The sequence below is a fragment of the Carlito syrichta genome, unplaced genomic scaffold (genome assembly GCF_000164805.1).
Source record: "Carlito syrichta isolate Samal-C Ts95f unplaced genomic scaffold, Tarsius_syrichta-2.0.1 Scaffold314846, whole genome shotgun sequence".
In the NCBI taxonomy this organism is placed as follows: Eukaryota; Metazoa; Chordata; class Mammalia; order Primates; family Tarsiidae; genus Carlito; species Carlito syrichta.
The window spans coordinates 99,920-114,276 of NW_007258942.1; the positions used below are offsets into that span (position 1 = coordinate 99,920).

The following is a 14,357-nucleotide window of genomic DNA, read 5'->3' on the forward strand; positions in this document are numbered from 1 at the left end:
GAAATAGTATTACTGAAAATGCTATGTTTTACTGAAAATATATCTATTAATGACACATAGTAATTCATTTATTTCTGCCCTAAGTGTCCATCTAAATGCAGAACAACAGATGTACTACTAAGACAATGAATTCTTTCTTTTTCAGAAGTTAGTGTATTTATTTTTTTCTAAATGAACAAGTTAAAAGAAAGCATCAAGTATACTACCAGTTAAAATGAAATTTAAAAGCTAGTATGCTTTTTCTTCCAAAATAACGCAAAAATGCTATGGGACAAATATATTAATAGTTGAAAAGTATTAACTCAACAGAACGATATTTTACTAAAATAGTTTATTGCAATGAGATATTCACTGTACTCAAAAATCAATACAAAGTAAGTTATTAAAATTATTTATATACAAATGAATAAAACTATATAATTAATACTAACTGTGAGCAAACAGCATGAACACAATTTTAGGCTCAAAATCAATATGTAACTTTCTAAGGCTTGTTAATAAAACCTTAGAAAATATAGGAAAGAAAGGGCAAAGAAAAAAGTAGCTGATCATAGTTGTTAAAATTCACTGATTCCCAAAGAAGAAAAGTCCTCCATAAAGGTATATTTGAGACAAATAATCTGTCCTTTGGAAGGGCAGCTGCAGAAAAGTCTGATTCACTTCTGCTTACAGCAGTCCAGGAAGTACTATGATTAAATAGCATATTTTCTAAACTTCACACATTATAGGTCTATCTCCCCAATAGATTTTTCCTCAGTATTAATATCAAAGTATACTGCATTCCATACTATATATGCATATAAAAGTATCTACATTAGTTTTTAGTCAGTTTGGAACTAATGTCCATGTATAACAAATTATTCACAGTTCTGATATTTTCATATGTATACACTTATATATGCCCACAAAAACTGGTCTGTTGATGAATTTAAAAAAATATATTAAGATGGCAAATAAATCTATTTCATTATGAAATGAAGACTTTGATTAAGAATATATTTTTATTAGGCATTTTGGTAACAAATTGCTACTCTAGGAATAGTTGATTTATTCAGTGTATTTTTAAAAGTAAATGATTCCCACTGTAGTTTTCCTCGAATGAAAGTCATTTCTCCAGTTGCTGAGGGGTACTGAAAGCCTCATATACATTAGCAGCAAAGTCCTTCACTTGCTCCATCGTCAACAGATCCTAGCAAAGATGAATGTAACATTATCATTCACAAAAAGCATAGATCACTTGAATTCATTTCTTCAAACAATGAACTCAGCTCTAAATTTTGTGGTAAAGGTCAAGAGGCAAATCATTTAAGAAAATGAATATTTTTTCTTGCAATAAATTCTAGGATACAGTTATTATTTAGATTCTTATATGAGAGATGGTGTACGATAAGCATTCAAACGTGACTAAAATAGTCTTCAAATGGATTTTTTTTGTATATATCAAGTACTAGGTAAGTATCTGTTGAATAAATAAAAATAAAAGTATAAGACTAAAGGTACTTTTGCTGGGAGCTGACATAACATGGTCCGGATATTACTTTCTAGAAGATCTAACATGTGATATGTGTATATGTAACATGTGCATATTTTATGTATCCACACATACACCAACTACAAGTATGCACTTTAGAGCAGGGGTTTTTAACTTCCCAAGGGATTTGTGAATGTAAAGACGAGAAAAAAATGCATGCATCTTTATTTTCATTAATTTATAACTAAAATCTGGCATTCCTTCAATTATGAATGTTGGCAACAAACTGTGATGATATTAGCAGAATGTGTGACTTTGTCTTTAATAGAAATCATAGATATTTCCATATTATATGACAGTTGTGGAAGTTATCAGAACTCCCATTACATCTTGGTATTTAATGCATGAATAAAGAAGCAATACTGCTATATCATGAGTTTGATTTTAAAAGATATTCTGAACACTATAATTGGTTTCCTTTAAAACCTTATGTGTCCGTGAACATCAGAGAAATACGAAGTAAACCTGGTCTTGTGTTTGCTCTTAAGCATCAGAAAACCCAAGTGAACTTTAGGCAAGACCTGACATCAATCATTTCATGATGAATTCTCTCATCAGAGAGTTTGTTTACCTTCAAGTATTCAGTCTGGATGTTCAATGAAATACAGTTTTAGATCAGCATTTCTCAAACCAGGATTTACAGACACGCTTTCAGGGGCCTGATAATTTGAGAGGGAATTCTATGAAAATCTAAAAGAAAACTCAAACATACTCTGGACTATTTGGAAGATAAAACATAACTTAGTATTGTCCCTGATTTTAGGGCATCTTTTTGTCTTTATGTTTATGTTCTTTTGGGCTTTAAGTAGCATTAACTGTCTTGCGCTAATGAGGAAAGAACAGAGGTAGACAATCTTTCAAAGGAAGGCCAAATAATAGAACTCACATAATACAAATGAAACTTTCAGAATAGTTACAGCAGATTAAAAAAACATCCAGCAAACTAGGTGTAGAAGCTGCAGGTTAGATACTCAATAACATGAGCAGTAGCAGACAGGTCTACACTCACTTTGGCTCAACGAATGAGCAGCCATCAGCCTGTTATAGTAAGGTGTGTTTGCTTTTGTAGTTTAGATTCCATTTAATGAAAAATGTACTTTGATTTTTGAGTTATGAAAAAGCTCTAAGCGTAAGTTATATAGTTTTTAAATGTATATGATAAAATACTTTAAACACTAGAGGTCTGTGATATATGTATTTATGTGAGATGCATGAACAAGTTTGAGACACTAGCATTGTGTTACAAAAGCAGGCATAAACCTTAGATAAGCCTATGGACATGGCTGTCGTCCAACAGAACTTACAAAAACAGGTGGCTGGATGGATTTGGCTTATAGGCCATGCTTTTCTGACCCCAGCTTTGCAGTAAAGACTTGTATCTGTTCAAACACTGTATCCTGATACAGCTTCCAGGATGTTTTCAGGAGTCTGGGATAAAAATTATGTATCACAGGATTGGTTCAGAATATAAAAGCTGTCTTCTTATGTTAACTGAAAGCAATTTGAAATTATTTGTTTCCTTTATTTGAAAGTAATTTGGAAATAATTCAGAAAACGACTTCTCTTGATTGTTTTCTGAATCGCCCATTTCCTAACTTTCTCAGCCATACTACCATCCTAATACCACAGAGGTCGGCAAAGAATGGCCTGCAGGCCACATCCATTGCAGCCTGTTCTGCGTATAAAGTTTTATCGAAACTACCACACTCATTTGTTCGTGTATGTCTATGACAGCTTTCATGCTACCAAAGCAGACCTGAGTAGTTTCTGCAGAGAATGCATGTTGCACACAGTCCAAAATATTTACTCTTTACAGTGTTGCCAATCCCTACAATAGGATCTCCTACACCCTTTTGTGGTTGAAGTAGTAGCAGTAATTTGAAAGAATTAATTTTATGCAAATTAACATTCTAATCAAGGCAAAGCCTTTATGAAAGATAGATGGAAATAGAGCATAGGACAATTTATTAACTTAAAAGGACCATTTCTTTTTTTTTGTGTTGAAGTCTGATTTTATCACCCAGGCTTCTGATCCTTCTGCCTCAGACTTCCAAGTAGTTAGGATTACAGGTGCATGCTACCATGCCCAGCTAATTTTTTTTTTTTTTGAGTTAGAGTCTCACTGTCACCCAGGCTGGACTGCAGTGGCATAGGCACGACCACTGGGCTCCAGTGATCCTTCCGCCTCAGCCTTCCAGGTAGCTGGAACCATAGGTGCATGCTACTGCTACCATGCCTGGCTAATTTTTGATTTATTATAGAGATGAGGTCTTGCCAAGTTGTCTGGGCTGGTATAAAACCCCAGGGCTCAGGCAAACCACTTGCCTCAGCCTCCCAAAGTGCTGGGATTACGGGCTGAACCACTGATCCTGGCCCCCAGTTAATTTTTTAATTTATTGTACAGACAGGGTCTTGCCATGTTGCCCAGGCTGGTTTTTAACTCCTGGGCCAAGGCAATCCTATCACCTCAGCCTCCCAAAGTACTGAGATTACAGGTGTGAGTCACGGCAACCTGACTTGACCACTCAGTATTTTAATTGAGAAACTATAGTTTAAAAAATTATATGGATGTTTGAAAATTAAATAAAAATAATTAAAAAGAAAGAAAACCCTGACCATTTGGGAGTTTAAAAAAAAAAAATCTTGTGGAAATCTTGTCAATCAACAGTCTAGTATAATATATATCTAGTCACACTAAAAAGCTTCACTAAACATTAATATCAATGGTATTTTTGCCACAATGAAACATTTGATTTTATTATCAATTACATAGATTCTAACTAAAATGTAGTACAAAAAATTAGTCAAGCATTAAGGCTGATGATGTTTTATGCTTGGTTAAAATTCTTACTTATCTGTCAGAATGAACAGCTAGAGACTTTTACAGAGGTGAACAAAGGTACAGTTAAGATTTAAATGCCAGAAGTTATAACTTCTTTTCTTACACTGATTGGCCTTAGGGTTGCTTCTCATGGTACATTACTGCAGTAGTTTGCAAATGAAGTGTATTGCAAGTAATTTTTCTTATTGATAGTACAAGTTTGCACATGATTCAGAAACAAAATCTGTGGATTCAAAATTATCTTACTAACATCTGTCTTACTCAATGAATTACTGAATTACTCAATGCATTTTAAATGCTTTCCCAAGAAAGAAGATAGAGTTATAGGTAGTCTAGTGAAAAACTTAAATAACCCATTGTGTATGCAGCTTTTAGTGAGTAGATTATCAAGGAATTATTGATGGTTATATTTTATTAATTACTAAAATGCTTTACTTCACCACAAAATTTTTTAGTTTTTCTCAAAATTCAAGGAACTGATTCTTTGACCTGCCTCAATCTTCTTACTAGTACAGCTTAATGAAAAATATTAATGCTATATAAATTCAACTGGCCACTATAACATACCTGAACTAAAGTGCAGTCCAACAGGTGCTGGACTATGACATGGAGAAAGGTACTCCACCCTTACATTTGTTGTGATACATTATCACTCTTACAGGAGATTCTACTACATTCTACACGTAGTTCCAGGTTTTGTGTTTTTTTGAACAAATGTCTTAGCAGAGAATGTAATTTTATGTTAGACAAACATGACCATACCAAGAATACAGTTTGTTTTTAATATCCAGCTTTCTTCTTACCTGAACAAAATGACTGGGTGTTTCACTGCAGACTGAATGGATCTGTCCATTTACTATCGGGATTATCTTAGCTAAAGGCAGGCTGACACTGGAAAGACTGAAAAATCATCACAGCAACCATTATTTTCTGAATTACTTCACAGGAATTTAGCATCTTAATTATAAAAGTAATACACAGTTATTGAAGAATACCCACAGAAATCTATTAAAAAGAAAATAAAACTATCACCTACAAATAACAACAATTAGCAATTACAATTCTTGTGGTAATTTTACATATGTCTTTGCTTTTTTGTGTTTTTTTTAGAAAGCAGGATTTATTGAGAGGACAGAAAAAAACCCCATAGTGGGCGGTGACCTGAAGGGGTTGCCCTTTTTTGCGCTTTTAAACATAAAACTCTAAACTCCCAGGCATATGGTTTTTGCATTTTTATTACTATATGCATTTTTACATCTTATTAAAAGTTCTTTTAAACTTTTTAGTCTGATTGTTTAATATTATATAGTAATCTATCCTCTAGCTGTGACAATTTCTATCATCAGCTCCATAGAGTTGGGCATTTTAGTTTTTGCCTAATTCTCCTTAATACAAGTAACTCTTTGTATAAACATGGAATCATTAGGTCAATGGGTATGAATGTTTTTAAGGCTTCTCATGTAATGTATATTGCTAAATATCCTCTGCTTCCTCAGCAGACGACCTGTTCCATCATGCCTTCTTTCTACATTGAACTTTATCTTTTTCTTTAATCATTGTATGTCTGATAGGTGAAAATGTTATCTTATTGTTTAAATCTGCATTTCTCTTAATCACTATCAATGTTGAACATTTGTTCCCCCTTCTTGGGTGAACTACAGAATTCTCTATCAGGCTATACAAGCAGGAAACCTGGTCACTGTCCTTGGCACTTTCTTCTGCCTATATCTAATCAGATATCCTAACTATTTCTTAAAAGTGTCTAATTCTCATTGCCAAACTTAGTCCAAGCAAAGAATTACTTCTTGCCTGGACTAAAGCAATGACTTTCTAACCTGCAAGAGCTCAATAAACATTTGCTGGATGGATAAATAAATACATACATGTATGACTATGTGGTGTAATGACTTAAATGATGACACTAATTTTTATGTGTGGGTTGTAGATCTAGTCTTACTGCACTAAATATTGTATTTCATACATTTCAACCTAGGGCTGCACCAGAAATTTCCTTTTTGTAAAAAATTAAAAAAAAAATTTTTAGTGACAGGGTCTCACTGTGTCGCTCAGGCTAAAGTGCACAATCCCAGTTCATGCAGTTTCAACCTCTGAACTCAAGTGATCCTTTCACCTCAGCCTCTCAAGTAGCTGGACCATCATGTGTGTGCACCATGATGCCTGGCAATTTTTAAATTTTTTTGAAGAGATGAGTTCTCACTACATTGCCCAGGCTGATCTCAAACTCCTGAGCTCAAGTGATTCTCCTGCCTTGGCCTCCCAAAGTGATGGGATTACAGGTGTTAGTCACCACCAAGACCAAAATTTCCTTTTAAATATGACCTCTTATGTACCCAACCCTGAGTTGTACCTCACATCTTTAAAACAATAAAAAAAAGAGAACCAGCAAGTTTCAAAACAAAACAAATAAATATCATGAAACTGTTGAAGCTATAGTGTGTAACTAGAGTGTGCTATGCTGAGATTGGAGGCAATGCTTAAAAAGCAAAAAGGAAGTGAGGAGCTTCATATATTCCTGAGGAAATCAGATATTATTCTCTTTCATGGTAACTTTGTAGCATTTTAAAAAATCTGTAAAGATTTTACTTGCTTGCTGTCTGTCCCTCTCACCATGACGTAAGTTCTATGAGGTACCACGTTTATTTTATTCACTGTATTGTCCCAGCACATAAGAAAGGGCCTGGTGAATAGTGGGTGCCAGAAATATACTTGTTGAATTGATTACTAAAAGTCTTGCTTCACCCATTGCTGTGTCCTGCCCTAGCCCCACATTCCCCAATTCCTTCTCCACAAAGCAATCGAAGTGATTGTACAACAGAAATTTCACCATCTCACTCTCTGGCTCAAAATCCTCCCGTGGCTCCCCAGTGTACTCAGGATGACAACCACAACGGGCATGTGCTGAATTCTCCAGCTTCTTCTCACATCACTCTTTTCCTAGTTCTGTTTAGTCACCATACCAGCCTCCTTCCAGGTCCTCAAATGTTCCTTGGGCCACCTGACTTCAAAGTCTTCATCCTGTGGCCTCTGCCCAGAATGTCAACTACCCACTGCAGTTCCAGGGCTGTAAAGAATAGCTTTCTATCTTTTAGTTCTCAGTTCAAATTATATCCTGAGGGAAATTTTGCTCAACTTTCCATGTTTGTTCAATTCTTCCATGTTCAAAATCTTTTTCTTTATAATACTTATCACAGTTCATACTTGTTTACTATTTCCCCAACTAGACTGTAAGATGCATGAGGACAGAAACCTAGTACAGTGCCTGATCCTTAGCAGCTGTTCAACAAATGTTAGATGAATGGAAAAATTGGCCATGTGTATCTGCTCTTTTGTAAATTATGTTTGTATCTATGACACAAAATTTTCTTCTACAAAATAAAATTATTTCTCTAGCTCTTTTCTTCCCTGACTGATGTGTAAAAGTTCTGTTTATAATGCTATTAAACTCTATGTATGACATATATGTTGCAAACATTTCCCCCAACGTATCATTTGCATGTTGATTATAAAGCTAATAATAGTTTATTTGATCCATAAGTTGTAAATATTATATTTATATAAAATTTACCCTTTTCTTTATATAAAATTCTTTACTTTATTCTTAGAAATATCTTCATCTTGAGATCAGGTAGAGACAGCTGTTTTCTACCAGCTCATTTGTTTTTATTAGTATATTTAAATGCTTGATTTGGAATTTTTTTTTTCTTTTGCTATATGTAAGGTACAGAAGAGCTGATTACAGGTTGAGCCACCGAGTCTGGCTTAGGGCTTATTTCTGAATTTTATGTTCTACTCCACAGATTTACCTATTCTTTTATGAGTAACATTATTTTATTAATTACACTTTTTGTTATTATATTCTATAGAGAGAGCATATCTTCTTTTTCCATAATTTCTAGCATATTGTCAGCCCATATTCCTCCAGATTACCTCTATTATCATTTGTCAGGTTTAAGGTGAACAAAACAATCATCTTCCAATCCCCAATGAGATTTTGATAGTACTCTGACCACACATATAGATTCATTCTGTGAGGCTAATTTTACAATTTTTAGTTGATTCTCTTGGTTTTCCTTCTTCTTTTTTTCTTTCTTCTTTTTCAGACATGGTCTTGCTTTGTTGCCCAGGCTGGAGTGTAGTGATGTGATCATAGCTCACTGTAACTTCAAACACCTGGGCTCAAGTGATCCTCCCACCTCAGCCTCCTGAGTAGCTAGGACTGCAGATGCACACCAGCTAATATTAAATTTTTTTTGTAGAGATGAGCGCTGTATATGAGCTCTGGGATTATAGGTATGAGCCACTGTGGCTGGCCTTCTTTGTTTTCTAAGTATAAAATCTATTGCCTTCAAATAATAGGTTTTCCCTCTCCCTTTCCAATACTGATATCATTTTTAAAGATAGCATTAATTTAACTTAGAAAATAAAGAGTCAATGAACAGTTTATTAGAATAAAAAGGTCACTCAGTAAGTTGTCTATTTTCAAGATAAATACATTTAAAAAAATCAATAGTTTTCCTGAATTTGGCTCTCAAAGTTGATCTTTTACTGGTCTGACTATATTGAATAGAATAATAGGATGATGCTGAAAATCATTCTAGTGTTATATTATTAAGCACATTTGCTTTTAATTTCAAATATTCTGTTATTATATACAAAAGTATTTTTTTGTTTTTAGCAATAGGTTTTATCAACAATAAATGTTAAGTTTCATTGACCGCCTTGTCAGCAACACTGCATGTTTTCTGTCCTATTAACTTATTAATGTTATCAATTGCTATAATAGCTTTCTTAGTTTTAACCCTTCTCATATTCCTCAAATAAACCTTAATTAATCACAGTATTAAAGAATAATTAAAAATTCTGGGTTTTGATATCAAACAGAAGTTATTAAACATCAGGCTTTACCACTTCTTAGCCATTTGACCTAAAGTTATTTAATTTTTCTGTGCCTTAGTCTCCTCACTGGAAATGAAGAAAATACTAGCACTTCCTATGGCTATTTTATTTTATTTATTTATTTTTTTTGAGTTGGAGTCTCACTCGGTCGCCCAGACTGGAGTGCAGTGGTCGCTCCTGGCCACCGCAGCCTCGACCTGCTGGTCTTCGGCGATCCTTCCACCTCAGCCTTCCAGGTAGCCGGAATTACAGGCATGCGCTACCATACCCGGCTGATTTTTTGATTTATTGTAGAGATGAGGTCTTGCTGCCCAGGCGGGTCTCGAACCTGCGGGCTCAGGCAATCCACTCACCTCAGCCTCCCAAAGGCGTGGGATTACAGGCTGAGCCACCGAGCCCGGCTCCTAAGGCTATTTTAAAAATTCAATAAGATATGTTATATCATCAAACTAGCACATGAAAAAATATTAGCTGCTATTACTGTTGCTATATATTTCTGGATTTCATTTGCTAATAATTTTTTTAGGATTCTCCCATCTATATTCATACCTTAAGTCTTATAGCTCTCCTTTTAGGTTTTATCTTTATCTGCTATATTTTCTATTGGGTTATTATTGGTGATAGGAAATATTTTTATTTGTAAAGAATTATACACATATATACATATATTATATGCATATGTAATATATATATAGCATACACACATATAAATATATATTTACAGATAGTTATATAAATATAACATTTAACCTTTTGTTAGTTTACATCATTTTTTTGTCAATCCAAGAGGTCAATCCAGACCTTTATAGGTATCTGGATTATTAATTATAGCAAACATAAGTAATGAAACTTTGTCTGATGTGGTTGTAGTATAATTTTTTATAATTCTTCAGCATATAAGATCCTGTATTTGTTTATGTCAAAACAACTATTACAATTCTTTATCACCACTTGGGAAATAACTAATAACTTGCTATATACAGCTTAGAGTTAACTTTTATTAATTAGAACACTATGATTTAGACAGTATTTATAATTGGTCTTGAGCTGAAATTTACTTTTGTATAACTTGAAAGAATTTTAAAAGATTTTAGGGTGATATTTAAATTGCTTTAGAAAATTAACGTTATGGCTCTAAGAATTCCAAATGCTCAATGTTAGTGGCAAAATATTCTTTTCTATACTATAAAGAAGGGTACCAGAGCACTGAAAAAATAATCTCTTGCCCTATGTATTTAAGAATTAAATTGGATATTGCACATACATATTTTGCATATCAGTTACTGCTTTCCCAAATTTTAATGAAGGTGTTTATAGTCAGTCAACACTGATTTAGTGCTCATTATTTTTTGTTTAATATAAAAAACTGCAAAACAGAGGCCTTTAAAGAGTGCACATTCTAACATGAGACCAAAGGTGCTCATGTTGAAATGATGATAAAGATATAATAAGACCATAAGATACCTTATGGTAACATAAGTTCATGACTTAGTAATAGTTATGATTAAAATTACTAACAAGTGTGCTAACTAAATATTCTCAATCCTAAAATAAGGACTGAAAATGAATACAATTAAGTATTTGTAGAACTATAAGGATATAATAATTCATTAAAAGGGAATTGACAAGAATACATGGTTATTATAATAACCAAAGTACTGAGTTATGGAGACCCATGGCTTGCACCAATAGAATAATATTAGAGAACATATTACAATTTAAAAACATTGTCAGTTTTGTATTCTAAAGAGTTAAAAAATAAACAAACAAACAAACCAGTTATTGGAATTTGGCTTATAGAAAGGTAGTTTCACAACTTAGTACTTCAGTACAGTGGCAAAGATTTTGGGAAAAATGCAAGTTTTAATATTCAAATGAGAGAGAGCTATGGTATGTTTAACAGAGCTTAATTTGTTGAAAAATCAGACACTCAAATTTACTTTCCAAAGTTTTTTTGTTGCCTGAAACAAAAAATAAACACATACAAAGCACCATGTCTTTTTTTTTTTTTAGAGCATTCATTAGTATAACATTTTTACATGTCATCTTACTTACCTATCCATGGAATTACTATGTTGCAGGTCCTGTTCAGTAGGTCGAAAGAACTCAGCCATATTGTCTAGAAGTCTACTAAAACCTCGGTTTAAACAGGTATTCAAAACTGTACTAAAATCTGGGCTATATAAAATAAGAAGTATAAGTTGCTTTTTAGAGTCTCAATGGAAAAGGAAACACATTATGTGGTTACCAAACTTTTTAGTCCCAATCTAGTTTTCACAGCCTGAAACACTATAAAAATATATCAAGGAGTCAATCTTTAAAAAATAAATATTAAAAAATGAACTTATTTTGCATAAAACAATGAAAATATTCACCCATTTCTCTGTATTTTCTTCTATTAGTCAGCACTTTGCAAAATGAATTTTTAAAAATATCAATACTGGTATTATTTCTCTTGAGGAAGCTCTTGAAACCTCTTATATTCACAGACTATTGGTTTGCTTTACATACTCTACCATGACATCCCAGAGACACCAAAAATATTATTACCACGTACAGATGAGGAACTAGATACTTAAGTGATGAAGAAACTTGCTTAAAGGTATGATTAGTAAATAGGAGAATTTGAATTTGCACAGGGTTTTTTGATCTTCAAGTTCAAGCTTCTTTCATCACACTAAGTTAGCACTTCACAAAAACTCAGTGATATAAATAATACTATGCAATAGTGTTATGAAAACTAGAGAATGCCTAGTTATGTTCAGTTTTCTTAATCAGTCAGAATATGCATCTGTGTGTCTACCTATCTGCTTTTTCTCCTTAGTCTTCTCTTTTTAAGAACATTTCAATAGTTTTGCTGAAATAAACTTAGATGCTATGAGATTCACACAATGATTTTTAATAGGTTGACAGTTGTGTAGCTACACTAAAATCCAACGTTAGAACATTTTTCATCGCCTGTTATGCCCATTTGCAATCAATCCTCATCCCATCTTTAACCCCAGGTAACCACTAATCAACTTTCTGTCTGTGGAGTTTTCTGGACATTTCATAGAAACAGAGTCATACAGTGAGTAGTCTTTGGTGTCTCACTTCTTTTGCTTAGCATGTTTTAAAGGTTCCTCTATGCTGTTGCATGTATCAATGGCTTGGTTTCCTTTTGTTGCTAAATAGGAATCAATTGTAAATCTCAGGACTGCCTGAGCCTGTGAGTTCGAGACCAGCCTGGGCAACTTGGTGAGACCTCATCTCTACAATAAATCAAAAAATTAGCTAGGCATGGTGGCACGTGCCTGTAGTTCAGCTACGTGGGAGACTGAGGCAGAAGGATCACTGGAGCCCAGGAGATTGAGGCTGCCAGGCTCCAGCCTGGGTGACAAAGTGAGACTGCAACTCAAAAACAAAAACAAAAAACCAACCAACTAACTCTTTTAGGGTGTACCGAATCCCATTCCTTTCCCCTACATAAGGTTCTTTGTTCTTAATATTATCGTGCTTTCCTACATCAATTTCTCCCATTCCTATCAATTCAGGTCAATTCAGTAAATAGTTGTTAAGCATCTACTGCATGCAAGGCACTGTTCTAACAGCCAAGGATATATTAATGAACTAAACAGACAAAATCACCAACCTCAGGGAGTTAAGTAAAAAGGTTTTTTAAAGCCCAAATCTCCTGGATCCAATATTCTCCTTCAAATACAATCCCATTTCTCTGTATCTTCTTATTTCTTTTGACCTTTCAGGAGTATTTGTACCAATTAATCACAGTCTCTCTTTTTTAAGTTTTCTTTCCTTTTCTCTCTCTTTTTTTTTAGAGATGGGGGTCTCACCATGTTGCCCAGGCTGGTCTCAAACTCCTGTTCTCACTGATCTTTCTGCCTCAGCCTCTCAAAGTGTTGGAATTACAGGCATGAGCTACCATTCTGGCCATACAGTTTCCTTCTTGAAACATTTTCTTCAACCGTCTTCCAGAAAACCTTACTCTTTTGGTGTTTCTTCTATTTTACTGGCAGCTCCTGCTCAGTCTCCTTTGCTGGCTCTTCCTTCTCTTCCTAAACTCTAAATGTTGGAGTCAGCTGTCTTTTAGCCTCTATCTCTTTCTATCTTGATGCCTTTAAATACCATGTATAAAGTGATACTCCTAAAGTTATATCTGTAAACTAACTCTTGAATTCCAGACTTGCATATTTCAATTGCCAATAGACATATTCCATTTGGATATGCCATAAATGTCTCAAGCTTATCATTGTCAAAATATAAATGGCAATTCCTATCTCCTCAAATGCTCAGCCCTAATATCTACGAGTCATCTTGTCTCCTCTTTCATAACCCGGATCAAATAATTTAGCAAGTATTATTGGTTCAACCTTCAAAAGAAATCCATTATTTAACTGCCTTTCATTGCTGCCACTGCTACTACTCAATCCAAGCTACAACTGTCCTTAATGAACAATTTCAACTATTGAAACTGGCTCCCTTCCTCCATTCTTATCTCTTTATAGTCATTTCACCATAGAGCAATGAGAGAGATCTTTTATAAACACAGACTATGTCATTTCCCACTTAAAACTCGCCACTGGCTCCCCATAAATCTAAGAATAAAAAGTAAACAAGTTTCTTATCATGGACTATAAGGTCCAACATACTCTAGAGTCCTTGGCTACCTCTTCAGCCTCATTTCCCTGTCACTCTTTTAGTTCACTGTGCTGCAGCCAACATTGGCTTCATTGCTGTTCCTTGAACAAGTCAAGCATTAGAATGTCTGCACCTGCTCTTCTGCCTCAAACTGTATTCTTCTGGATTATAAGGTTCACATCCACAGTTGATTCATATCTCTGCTCAAATCACATTCCCTTAGACTGAAGGCCTTTTCTGACCAACATATCAAAAACAGCATCTCTGGCCATTCTTTAGTCCCTTAACCTGTTCTGTGTATCATCAGTGAAGTTATAAATTCTTGACATTATATTAAATTTCTTAGTTTGTTTTCCTCTACCATTAAAATATAAGTTCTAGAAGGGCTGAAGATCTAGCATCTGGAACAGAACCTAGTATATCATAGATAGG

At 34.2% G+C, this 14,357-nt stretch overlaps 1 protein-coding gene across 1 annotated transcript in view; it reads right to left on the reverse strand.

Annotated features, from left to right (window-relative positions):
• Nucleotides 1–316: 316 nt before the first annotated feature.
• PEX3 (peroxisomal biogenesis factor 3) overlaps nt 317–14,357 on the reverse strand; it is a 39,599-nt gene continuing 25,558 nt past the window's right edge. Inside the window, exons 10-12 of the mRNA XM_008072085.1 lie at nt 11,346–11,468; nt 5,177–5,273; nt 317–1,189 (exon numbers count right to left, since the gene is read on the reverse strand). Of these exons, the coding sequence (XP_008070276.1) occupies nt 1,106–1,189; nt 5,177–5,273; nt 11,346–11,468 (304 nt within the window). The 3' untranslated portion in view covers nt 317–1,105. The remainder of the gene's footprint in view (nt 1,190–5,176; nt 5,274–11,345; nt 11,469–14,357) is intronic.